Below are 11,904 nucleotides of genomic sequence, written 5' to 3' on the forward strand. Positions count from 1 at the left end.
CAAAGACCAAAACTGGAAATGCGTATTTATTGACAATCATGTGTACATCCACACGCTTTCCTGAGGCTATTCCGCTAAGAAATATCAAGACACCTACTATTGTCAAAGCTCTTATCAAATTTTTCACGTTAGTAGGACTTCCTAAGTCTATACAGTCCGACCAGGGATCAAATTTCATGTCAGGTCTATTTCAGCAAGTCGTGTACCAGTTAGGGATTGCTCAGTATAGATCAAGTGCGTACCATCCAGAATCTCAAGGTGCCTTAGAACGTTTTCATCAAACATTGAAGAACATGATTAGAACTTTTTGTCTTCAATTTGACAGAGACTGGGATGATGGAGTTCACTTTCTACTTTTTGCAGTTCGAGAGGCTGTTCAAGAATCCCTTGGATTTAGTCCCTTTGAATTGGTATTTGGCCATACTGTAAGGGGACCGTTAAAATTGATTAAGGAAAAATGGCTAACTGAACATACTGACTTGAATCTTTTAGACTATGTATCTAGATTTAAAGAAAAATTGTATACTGCTTGTCAAATTGCTCAGAAAAACTTAAAAAATGTACAGAACAAGATGAAAATATGGTATGATAAAGATGCCAGGGACAGAGTTTTTGAGCCTGGTGATAGGGTACTTGTATTTTTGCCAGTCCCTGGACATCCTTTACAGGCTAAATATTGTGGTCCTTATACAATAGAGAGTAAAATCAATGATTTGAATTATATTGTAAAAACTCCAGGTCGGCGTAAACAAAACAGAGTGTGTCATATTAATATGTTAAAACCATATTTTGAGCGTACTAATGAATGTGAGAGTAAACCAGTTGCCACTTTAGGCATGGTTAAATTTGAGAACAATCATGGCAAACCAGATGTAATTGAACCACCTTTTAGTTCTAAAACTATGGAAGAGACAGTTAGATTGAAAAATTCAGAAATTTTGTCAAATTTAGACTCAAAACTTGCACATCTGTCTTTTGATAGTAGAGAAGAAATAAAAACTTTGGTATTTTCTTTTACAAATCTTTTTCCAGATGTGCCAAACAAAACCACTGCTGTTTGTCATGATGTTGATGTAGGAGATGCTTCTCCAATTAAGCAACATCCTTACCGGCTTAATCCACTCAAACTTGAAGCTATGAGAAAAGAAATTAAATATATGCTTGACAATGATATTATTGAGCCGAGTAACAGTGAATGGAGCTCTCCTTGTCTCCTTGTGCCAAAACCAGATAAAACCTTTCGTTTCGTGACTGATTTCAGAAAAGTAAATTCAGTCTCAAAATCTGATTCCTATCCGATTCCAAGGATAGACGATTGTATTGACAACATTGGTCAAGCAAAATTTGTGAGCAAATTTGATTTGTTGAAAGGTTATTGGCAAGTTCCACTGACACAGAGAGCTCGTGAAATATCAGCTTTTGTTACACCAGATGGCTTATTTCAATATACTGTAATGCCATTTGGCATGAAAAGTGCTCCAGCTACATTTCAAAGAATGATCAATAATGTTATAAAAGATTTAGACTGTTGTTATGCTTATATTGATGATCTTATTGTATGTAGTGATAGCTGGGAACAACATTTAACACATTTGTATGATACTTTTGATAGATTGTCACATTCAAATTTGACTGTTAATCTTGGTAAAAGTGAATTTTGTCAGGCCACTGTTGATTATTTAGGGCATACAGTTGGCCAAGGTCAAGTAAAACCTATTATGGCTAAAGTGGAAGCTATTTCCAAATTTCCACCTCCTACAAATAGAAAGCAACTTATGAGATATTTAGGCATGATAGGATTTTACAGGAAATTCTGTTCAAATTTTGCTACTGTTGTTCAACCATTGACTCATCTTTTACGAAAAGATTCTAAATTTATCTGGAGTGAAAATTGTCAAAAAGCTTTTGAAAATAGCAAATCACTTTTAATTAATAGTCCAGTTCTGATTACTCCAGACTTTGAAAAACAATTTAAACTTGCCGTTGATGCAAGCGATGTAGGAATAGGAGCTGTTTTATATCAAGAGACAGATGATAATGTTGAAAAACCTATATCATATTTTTCTAAGAAATTAGATAAACATCAGAAAAATTATTCAACTATTGAAAAAGAGTGTTTTGCAATGTTGTCAGCACTTCAACATTTTGATGTATATTTGAATCCCACTGTATATCCTATTCTTGTTTATACTGATCATAATCCTCTCACCTTCATGCATAAAATGAGAAACAAGAATCAGAGGTTGACTAGGTGGAGTTTATTGTTACAGGAATATGATGTAATTGTAAAACATATTAAGGGTAAAGATAATGTAATAGCTGATGCTTTATCTAGAGCTTATTAAATCACTTTGTATATATTATGTATTTTTGTTCATATTATTCATGATAAGTTTTTGTTACACTAAAACTTCTTTTAAGGGGGGAGGTGTTATGATATTGTAATTATTATGTTTATTTATGTTGGCCTAATTTGTGTTGTATGGCCTGATAGTTGTTTATGAAATAATCTTATAACTGTGCAGTTTAGGAATCACTGGAACAATCACAGAATGATTGGAACTTTCTAGAATGATCCTTATAAAAGATGCGTAATTTAAACTTCTACGTTATTCCAGAAACTTCCGTTGTAACTTTCCAGGATTTTCCACAATGTTCCATTATAGAGTGTTCCAGAATTTTCCATGACAACACTATATATACAGACACTAAAGTTAAACTCTCAGAATTAAACTTGGACATAGACATTGATAGACATTAGTATTCACAGCATTTGGATTGACACTTTTATTCTACAAACAACATCATACTGGATTGTGACATTAGTAGTGAACGTAATATTCAAATTGGATTCCGAAAGATTTCCGGATACAGATAAAGATAACAGATTGGACTCATATTTGGACAGTTAAGTTAACAGTAATATTTGTGTAATACCTTTTGTAAACTTTTGTATAATAAATATTGTTAAATTTTACTATTGATTTGTGTCTTTTGTTGGCTACAATTTAAAGGCGATTTCTGGCCGTAACAGTATGTACCAGATTAATATAATACTAAAGATTGGCAACTAAATTTAAATCTATCTATTGAAATATCATTCTTTGGGTTACATGTAAATTTTTGTTAACCTTTTTTTTGATCTAATGAAATATTTTTTTCTTGTTTTTAGATTTGTTTTCAATATCGTAAAGCCATAATAAAGGAATAAGAAAAAGCGTCATAGAAATACAGATAAACTGTTATCACAGAGACATGTCTCGCCTTTTTGCAATTTTGATTATGTAAATGTTGGAATTGAAATAGCAATACTTTAACAGCTTACATAAGTTATGCAAATATTCAAAAGCAATGAATCACGACTGAGCTACATGGCTAAACAATAGCCATGTAAATGAAATCTGCCAATGCTAATACAACTGCATGCCAAATACCATTGACTTATTTTAAGTCGTTCTCTTTAAACAAACCTGTACACAAACATTTAACATGTAAACTATATAAGTTATCAAAGGTACCAGGATTATAATTTAATACGCCAGACGAGCATTTCGTCTTCATAAGACGCTAAGATCGATAAGTTATGAAGCCAAACAAGTACAAAGTCGAACAGCATTGAGGACCCTAAATTCCAAAAAGTTGTGCCAAATACGGCTAAGGTTATCTATTCCTGGGATAAGAAAATCCTTAGTTTTACGAAAAATTTAAAGATTGTCATCAGGAAATTTACTTAAATAAAAGTTTTTAAGTCAGTGAACCATGAAAAGGGGGTGGGGCTATATAATCTCCATAGAAACGATACTTGCAAATGCCAACTTGTAATTTGCTGTCATCTTAAATTGATCTAATCACAAACTCATACATTAGCAAAAGTTTCAGAGTCGATAGACCATGACTGAGGAGCAGGGGCTAAATATTATCCATGGAAATGAGATGTGATAATGCTTTCAAATAAAACTGAATACCAATTAACATTGGCCATCCACTAATGGTACCCCTTGAACTGACCTAATCACAAACTAATATATATATATATTAATTTAGCAAAATGTTCCATGTCAATAGACCATGACTTAGGGGGCGAAGCTAAATAATCTCCATGGAAATGAGATATGCAAATTATATACAACTGCATACTAAATATCATTGACCTGCCACTAGTGTTTCCTCATAAACTTATCTAATCACTAACTAATACATGTAAAGTAAGCAAAAGATTCAAAGTTAATAGACCATGACTAAGGGGGCACAGCCAAATAATCTCCATGGAAATGGGATATGCCAATGCTTATACAAAGGAAATGGGATATGCCAATGCTTATACAAAGGAAATGGGATATGCCAATGCTTATACAAAGGAAATGGGATATGCCAATGCTTATACAAAGGAAATGGGATATGCCAATGCTTATACAAAGGAAATGGGATATGCCAATGCTTATACAAATATCATTGACCTACCACTAGTGGTTCCTCATAAACTGACCTAATCACAAACTTATGCATGTAAAATAAGCAAAAGTTTTAAAGTCGTTATACCATGACTGAGGGGGCAGGATCAAATATTATCGATAGTAATGAGATGTGCCAATGCAACTGCATACCAAATATCACAGACCTACTACTTGTGGTGCACTATAAACTAGGCCTTATCACAAATTAATACATTGTTGATGACACTGCCACCTCAAGAAACATCATACCCATGTCTTACAAAAATGATAAAAATTAAAACATGGTCAATTTGAATCCATATTTCTTCAATTTCATCGTTGATTTGTGTTAAGGCCCTCTTTCACAACAGCCTTGAACATATCCTATCTGTATGTCAAACCAGACAATATCAGGCAGACCGTTTTATAAGATGTCTCAGTTATACAATGTACATGTATGCTGAGATCACTTAATCCTTGTGTACAGACTATTTTTTTTTGTACTTTGTGTCTGTTGTCTTTTTGATATTTTTTTGATGTAATACTTTGTGTCGATCTGATGAAAGTTTTTAAACTGATTTTTACCGTTGCTATTTCTGTTTTGATTTTATGTAAAAGAGAAGGATTGAGCTTTCGGACACAAATTGTATGTTCCTGTCCAAAGTCAGGAGACTTAAATTCATTGATTGTCAATACATATACTATTATACATTGTATTTGTTTTTGTATTGTCATTGAATTGGTTTGTTTTATTGGTTTGAAAGCTTTTTCATTTTGGACAATTCAAGGCTGTTCTAAGCTTTCTATATAAATCCAATATGGGTTTTGCTCTTGTCATAAGGTGGTATGGTGATCAATACTTGCATCAACATCATTTGGTCTCAGCTTGATAGGTGTCTCATTGGCAGTCATAGTTATGATACCATATAAGCTGTTTGAGTGCTCAATCACTTATAAGATGTTGTGCAAATTGGTAAATGTTATCAGAAAGACATGCTTTTTTTAATTTCCTCAGTACAAGTTATCCAAAATCACTTGAATTTAAGGACTGTAAGAGCAAGGGATTTTAAGATAAACTCTTTATTCTATGGTATGGGTTTTGCTAATTGTTGAAGGCTGTATAGTGACCTGTAGTTGTGTCATTTGGTCTCTTTTGGAAAATTGTTTCATTGGCAATCATACCACATCTTCTTTTTTGTATCATAAACCTTTTGTATTTACGCTACCATAAGTAATCAGTTTTCAAAATAGATCTGAATCTGTAAGCATTTTGACATTCGGCATTGACACATGTGAGGATAGTTTTTGTGCATGGTTTGTTGTTTTGTTTTCTGTAGTTCTAACTACCTTAGCTATCTTTCTTCTGTAGAAAAAGAACTATAAAATGGCCCCAACTAGTCTACATAAAGCAGTCAGATGTTAGAGCAATCTCGAATAAGTTTCTACTTTCTAGTGATATCCCTGAAGACTTTAATTTTCGAGCAACGCTAAAATTTTAAAACAAAAAAGGTTTTTTAAATATATTTTTATTCATTGTAGGAAATATTAGTCATTGCTGAATAGTGTGAGTGTTTCAGTGTCAGTCTCTGTTTGACTTTGCAATGAATCAAGGTCAAACTGAGGCATTTCAAGGGGAGGTAACATCAGATCAGGTATACATGATCCCTCTCCCATATCAAACATATCTTTCCCACCTGATTCTATCAATTTTAAGTTTTCATGTAAGAGTTTCTTTTCTCCTCTTAGGTCCATCACTTCTCTACTGAGCTGAATAACTTGCTTCTCTAGTTCTTGATTTTTAACATACATTTCTTCCAGAATATCTTTATCATCTCTAGGAATTTTTGTAATGCTGTGAGTTACATTTTGTTTATCTGATCTAAAATGCACAGTTATGTCTTTATTTCTTGGATCATTAAATGTTTTATTTCTATTGACCAGAAATCCTAGTACAGAATCCGTGTCAGACATAGCATGTAATACTGCTTCATCATTGACCTCTTGATCAGTTTGTGTACTTTGGTTGTGTCTAACCAGTGGAGTTATAGTTTTATTGTATTGGATGCGTTCCTCTCTGTCTATTTTATGTTGGAGATTATCCTGTTGTCTGAGATGATACTGATGTTGATGGTAGATAGACTCTTTGGCTAACTCTGAGTTTGTGGTCTGTAAAGCTTCTAACAAGAAGTCTGAAAGACAATAGAAAATGCATACCGGTAATTGAATATAATAAAATAATATAAACACACAAACCAGAATAAAATTGTAAAAATATTATTGAATTTAGAAAATCATTGTGTGACACTGCAAGTATTAAACAGGCATGGATTGAAACAAAGGTGTACATTTTGTACCTGGCATAGTACCCAACCCCATACTGGAGCTACAATGTATACATGACACTTAATGAATGCCATTAATCTATTTGTTAGTCAATTGCAAAGTCCAATAACTCTAGATTGACATATCGGACAGAACAATATTTTCACCAATTCCAACAAATATGTAATATGTAAAATATGTAAAGTTCCCAGTAAATTCATAAAATAAATCTGAGTTATCATATGAAGTGTTGATGGACTGGTAGATGGGTATTGGTATACATGTACCATAGCACATCCTATTTTCGATGTGCATATACATGTAAAGCATAAAATAACAACCAATTGAAGTATAATTTTTACCTGCAGCTCTTCTGTGACATATCATTGCCTCTTCAAACTTTTTAGACTTTAACATCATATCTGCTTTTCTACTCTGCTGATGAGCCTACAAATAAAAAAAAACCTGATATATTCTGTTAAATTCCTCGTCTACTTCAAATCTGATAAAAATAAGTGTTGAACAGGTTGGGAACAATTAAATCCTCTACATGTATGGTGTTTATACCTTTATAGAGGAATAATCCTTCTATAGAGGCATAGGGATAAAATGATTCCTCTATAGAGGGGTATCTTTGTTTAGACTTTATTTGAAGCAAAATAGGGCAGATTGGCATTTTGTAGTTATATTGGCTATAATATATAGCATTATATGCATCAATAAAAGACTAGTTTAAGGTTCATCATAACAAACGGACAAATAAGGCTGAATTTACATGCCAAAAATTACTCTGAGTACAGACTTACCTGTGAAGTTGGAAAAGTTTTAATGCCTGGCATCCACTAGATATAATAAAGTTACATGCATTTTGTGTTTCAGAAAGATAAAATCTCTTTTGAATTTTGATGGGCATTTTTTTTCCTTCCTGCAAAAGGTGTGAAAATTAACTAAGTTGTGGTACAACTATGAGATGCTCCCTCAGTTAAAAAACCGGTTTGTATTGTTTTGATTGTCCTTAATATTGACATGGACAAGAGTTATCTTCACTATAGGTGAGTTAAAGAGTTTATCTGAGTCTGAGTGGACAGTATCAAAGTAATTCAGGTGTTTGTTTATTTTTACACCTGGACTTCTGCAGAAAGGAAAAAAAATGCCCATCAAAAACTAAGAAAGATCTTTCTTAAACACAAAATGCATTTAACTTTTATATATCAAGGAGGTTATATTAGAAGGAGAGAGGATGAAAGACGATAATTACACATAAAATGTTACCGACTTTTCTGTAACTGGGTGTTAATTACTTGAGATCGACTCTGTCACAGAGGGAGATTTTGTCCTAATAACATGTACATACCCGAGTAAGAACGGAAACACCTGAGGTGTCATAAACTGACCGGAAATATAATTATTGACATATTAATACGATTTTTTGTTATATTTTTTTATTAAGTAATTAAAAATTAAAATTTCATGTTAAAGTTAACTTCTAACCAATAGAAATGAAACAAATATCTGTCTCATTGCCGTCAATGTTAATACCAACAGAAAGCACTTTTACGTTGTTCCAGATAAATTTCTCTGTTTCAATTGCAAATATTCTTTCCGGTCGTTACCGGTCACCGTAACTAAAGTACTTCATGTACTTTGCATATTCGTATATTTTCTATGATTATTACATGTACCTGCCAATTCTCATCAACAGGAATTGACAGGTGAAGCAAAAATCTTTGTTAAAAGCAATGTAGTGTTGAATAAAAATCGCACACTAAATTTCCTTTAAACCCACATAACTTTGTCATTTCTTTATCTTTTTTCACGGTAGACAGACGATTGATTTTGAAATTGCGTGTCCAATCTTTTTCCATATAATAAACACCTATACACTGCATTGTTACCAAAAATATGCCTGAACTTTAATGACCCACTCACTGATAACAACCACGTGACATATGTGATTTATCTATTAGCCCGAACTGCTCGCGGTAACAGCCCGGTACATCAGAGGGCCATGTTAAGTGGGTGATAAACATGTCGGTTTCTTTATATTTTCATCATTTTTCTCTGATCGAACTGCTATCCTGGGGATGTTAAATTTTGTATCAAGCAGAGTGTTCACTCTCCTTCTAATATAACCTCCCTGTATATATCTAGTGGATGATAGGCATTAAAAATTTCCAAACAGCACAGGTAAGTCTGTACATGTAACGGTTTATTTCTTCCTCTGTGATATTTTATCCTGAGGATAATTTTTCCCGGTAATTGTTTTCCAGGCATGGTATTTCACAGGTTGATTTTTTCCATAGGAGTGATAAACTATCTGTGTTATGCAGATAGTATGTACCGGTATATATTTGCCGTACTATATTTCACAGAACCGTGTGAAATAGAGTCCCATTAACTACTATGCAAGTTACTCACAATCAATATATACCTGACTATAATTATAAAATGTTTCACAAAGGTAGACCAAATTTGCATAATTTATCAAAGGGAGGTAATTATGAGCAATTCATATTTTAAAGATATTAATTTAACATATTTCTGAATCTATTTTATAATGAAATTTTTCCTTGAATCTTATTTTATATATATTCATTTATATAAAAAGATGACTTACAACTTGATTTAATAAGACAGATAATATTTCACATGTAAAAACTATCCAGCTGTTAAACATGCTTTTGTTCCAATATATTGTTATGCTATTATTTATCTGATTTCAATATAATCAACAGCTACATCTCTGTCCCCAGACAAAACTATTTATATAGTTTAAAATATCATCATAATCAAATCTTCTCTTACTGTTACCAGTAGTAATGGAACTATATTTCTACCTTACTTTTAAATTTATATTTGTGCTGAGATCTGAAAACAACTCACTTTTACATGTATTACACTAACCTTATTTAATCATGATATTATTTTCACAATTACGATCTTTGAAATGACTTCTGATTTTCTTCCCTATGTTTCATGATAATTTTCTTTTTAAAAGGATGATATTGACTTGAATATTTCAGGAAATTTTTTCAAGGATAATTTGTGAAATTATTTCCCATTATAATACATTTGTTTTTTAACAATTTCGCTTTATTTCAAATACATTTGTTATTTCATAGTATTTTTAAAGGATAAGTTTTTTCTAATAACTATTTAATAAGTTAACTACCCAGATAGAATTTCACGGCAAAGGAAAAAATATCCCAGGGAAATATTTTCCTCAGGATAAAAAAAACAACAACTACTGTGACATTTTTTCCTCCGGATCAAATTTCACCCGGATATAATTTTGCTTTACATACACAGAGTACATGTGATTTTTGGGGTGAAAATACGGCCATATTTGTCCATTTGTTATGATGAATTGTTAAAAGAGGAGTTTATAGTAAAGTAACTAAAAATCACATTAAATCTCATTTACTTTTGACCAGATGACACATGAACATTTCCTTTAGTTATACATTAAATTCTCCAATGGTTTTAATGATTAATTATTTACTGACGGGAAATTAATTACCTGATTTAGTGGACTGTCCATGGTAAATCTGTTGCGGATATTTACAATGCTACAATAAAATCGAAAACGACGTCGGATAGCACGATAAAATCCGCACAAAAAAAAAACACCTGTAAAATTAACAACTTCAACTTGTAAGCCAATTCAAAGGAACGACCTTTTAGCTTAAAAAAAAACTGAAACCAGACATGACCGAATAGAGTGAAAAATTAAAAGGTAGGACAGAGATTGCAACTAGAAAAAATGAAGGATTTGTTTTTCTCTCTTTTAATTTTTATAGAAACCTTTCAAATGTAATTTAGAGTTCATAAGATAAAACGGTATTCTCTGTGGAATCCCCCGGGGTTTTTTTTTTGGTGCTCTCAATTTACAACCCTCGTATTAAGATTTCCAATTTGACTAAAACTAAATCCTTGCTTTCTAATCAGACAGGCAACTATATATATATTTAAGAAGAACATCTACGGTGCCTTTATGTTATACACATGCATGTTGACTGATTGGAGTCCCCGCCAAAAAAAAAAAAAAAAAAAAAAACTATAGCAAAAAAACTCCAAGATACTATATTCCTGAATCACGACGTGATTCTTACCACGTGAAGCTTACATTAGAATAAATACCGAATATGGAAAGTGAAACTGCAATTCTAATGCAATTAGTTTGTATCAATGGTTCTGATTGGATGACAGTTAGCGTAAAATTCTCTATCTCCTTGTCTGTAACTAAGGAAGCCGACATTTTGAATTGCTGAATGTATTTACATGTAATTTCTACAATAATTAGCCAAAAAAACTCACTTGTTGTAGCTAAAAACTTCTTTTTATCAAATTTTATTACATTCTGAAGCGGCACAAAAGCCAGCAAACGCCCGGTGTTTATGTTTGACGCCGGAAGCATACATATTACGTCATCTAGTGTAGGGACCAAAGAAGATAACATCTTTTCGCGGAATTTTCTTTAATGAAGATTTTACACTAAAATAATGATTGAAATTTAATTATGAACTTGTTTTGCATTAGAATAGGGATAACTGTATTGTATTTGAAGCTTTGCGGACGTCCATCGGTAGTTTTACTGTCGCAAATACCCGTTTACCTGTCTCCGCTCCGCGTCGCCAGGTAAACTAAATTTGCGACAGTAAAACTACCGATGGACGTCCTTAAAGCTTCAAATACAACACAGTTATCTCTTAATTCAAAACATAAAGTCCGAAGGAACATAGAAGAAAAATAACGGGTTTTTTTTTGGCAAAGGATGTTCAAAACATACATGAAATATTTGCCACTGCCCCATATCTGTTCTATGAATTCTAACCCTGAGTTTTCTCTCTGTTACGGTATATATATACAGTTAATGGGTTGTCAAATATGAAATTGCGATATAAAATATAAAACATATCACGAAATTTATACATTCCCTTTCTTAAAAGACTGTCAATGCAAATCAGATGTTCTCCTTTAAAAACATTCTGTTGAAATTCAAATATACATACACCTAAAATTAGGGGGGGGGGATATATATATATATACTAAAAATTGAAAAAAAAACATCACTTCTTAAAATTGATCAACCTATCAAACATCTTAAGAATGCCAGAAGGAAACTTGTAACTAGACGATGGATGATTTT

General features: G+C 32.4%; 1 protein-coding gene across 1 annotated transcript; it reads right to left on the minus strand.

Moving 5' to 3' along the window:
• Nucleotides 1-5,927: 5,927 nt before the first annotated feature.
• LOC143071512 (nuclear receptor-binding factor 2-like) lies at nt 5,928-10,364 on the minus strand. The gene is made up of 3 exons (XM_076245862.1): nt 10,276-10,364; nt 7,118-7,202; nt 5,928-6,622 (listed from the first exon to the last, which is right to left on the minus strand). The coding sequence occupies exons 1-3, from the start codon at nt 10,294-10,296 to the stop codon at nt 5,979-5,981; spliced, it is 750 nt and encodes a 249-aa protein (XP_076101977.1). The 5' UTR covers nt 10,297-10,364; the 3' UTR covers nt 5,928-5,978.
• Between the last annotated feature and the right edge of the window lie 1,540 nt (nt 10,365-11,904).

Source organism: Mytilus galloprovincialis, chromosome 4, assembly GCF_965363235.1.
Source record: "Mytilus galloprovincialis chromosome 4, xbMytGall1.hap1.1, whole genome shotgun sequence".
NCBI classification, from domain to species: Eukaryota; Metazoa; Mollusca; class Bivalvia; order Mytilida; family Mytilidae; genus Mytilus; species Mytilus galloprovincialis.

Coding starts and splice junctions, on each gene's coding strand:
- LOC143071512 (XM_076245862.1), bottom strand. CDS start 10,296: ATGGACAGTCCACTAAATCAG. Junction 7,203..10,275: donor TGGACAGTCCACTAAATCAG/GTAATTAATTTC, acceptor TTTTATTTGTAG/GCTCATCAGCAGAGTAGAAA. Junction 6,623..7,117: donor ATGTCACAGAAGAGCTGCAG/GTAAAAATTATA, acceptor ATTGTCTTTCAG/ACTTCTTGTTAGAAGCTTTA.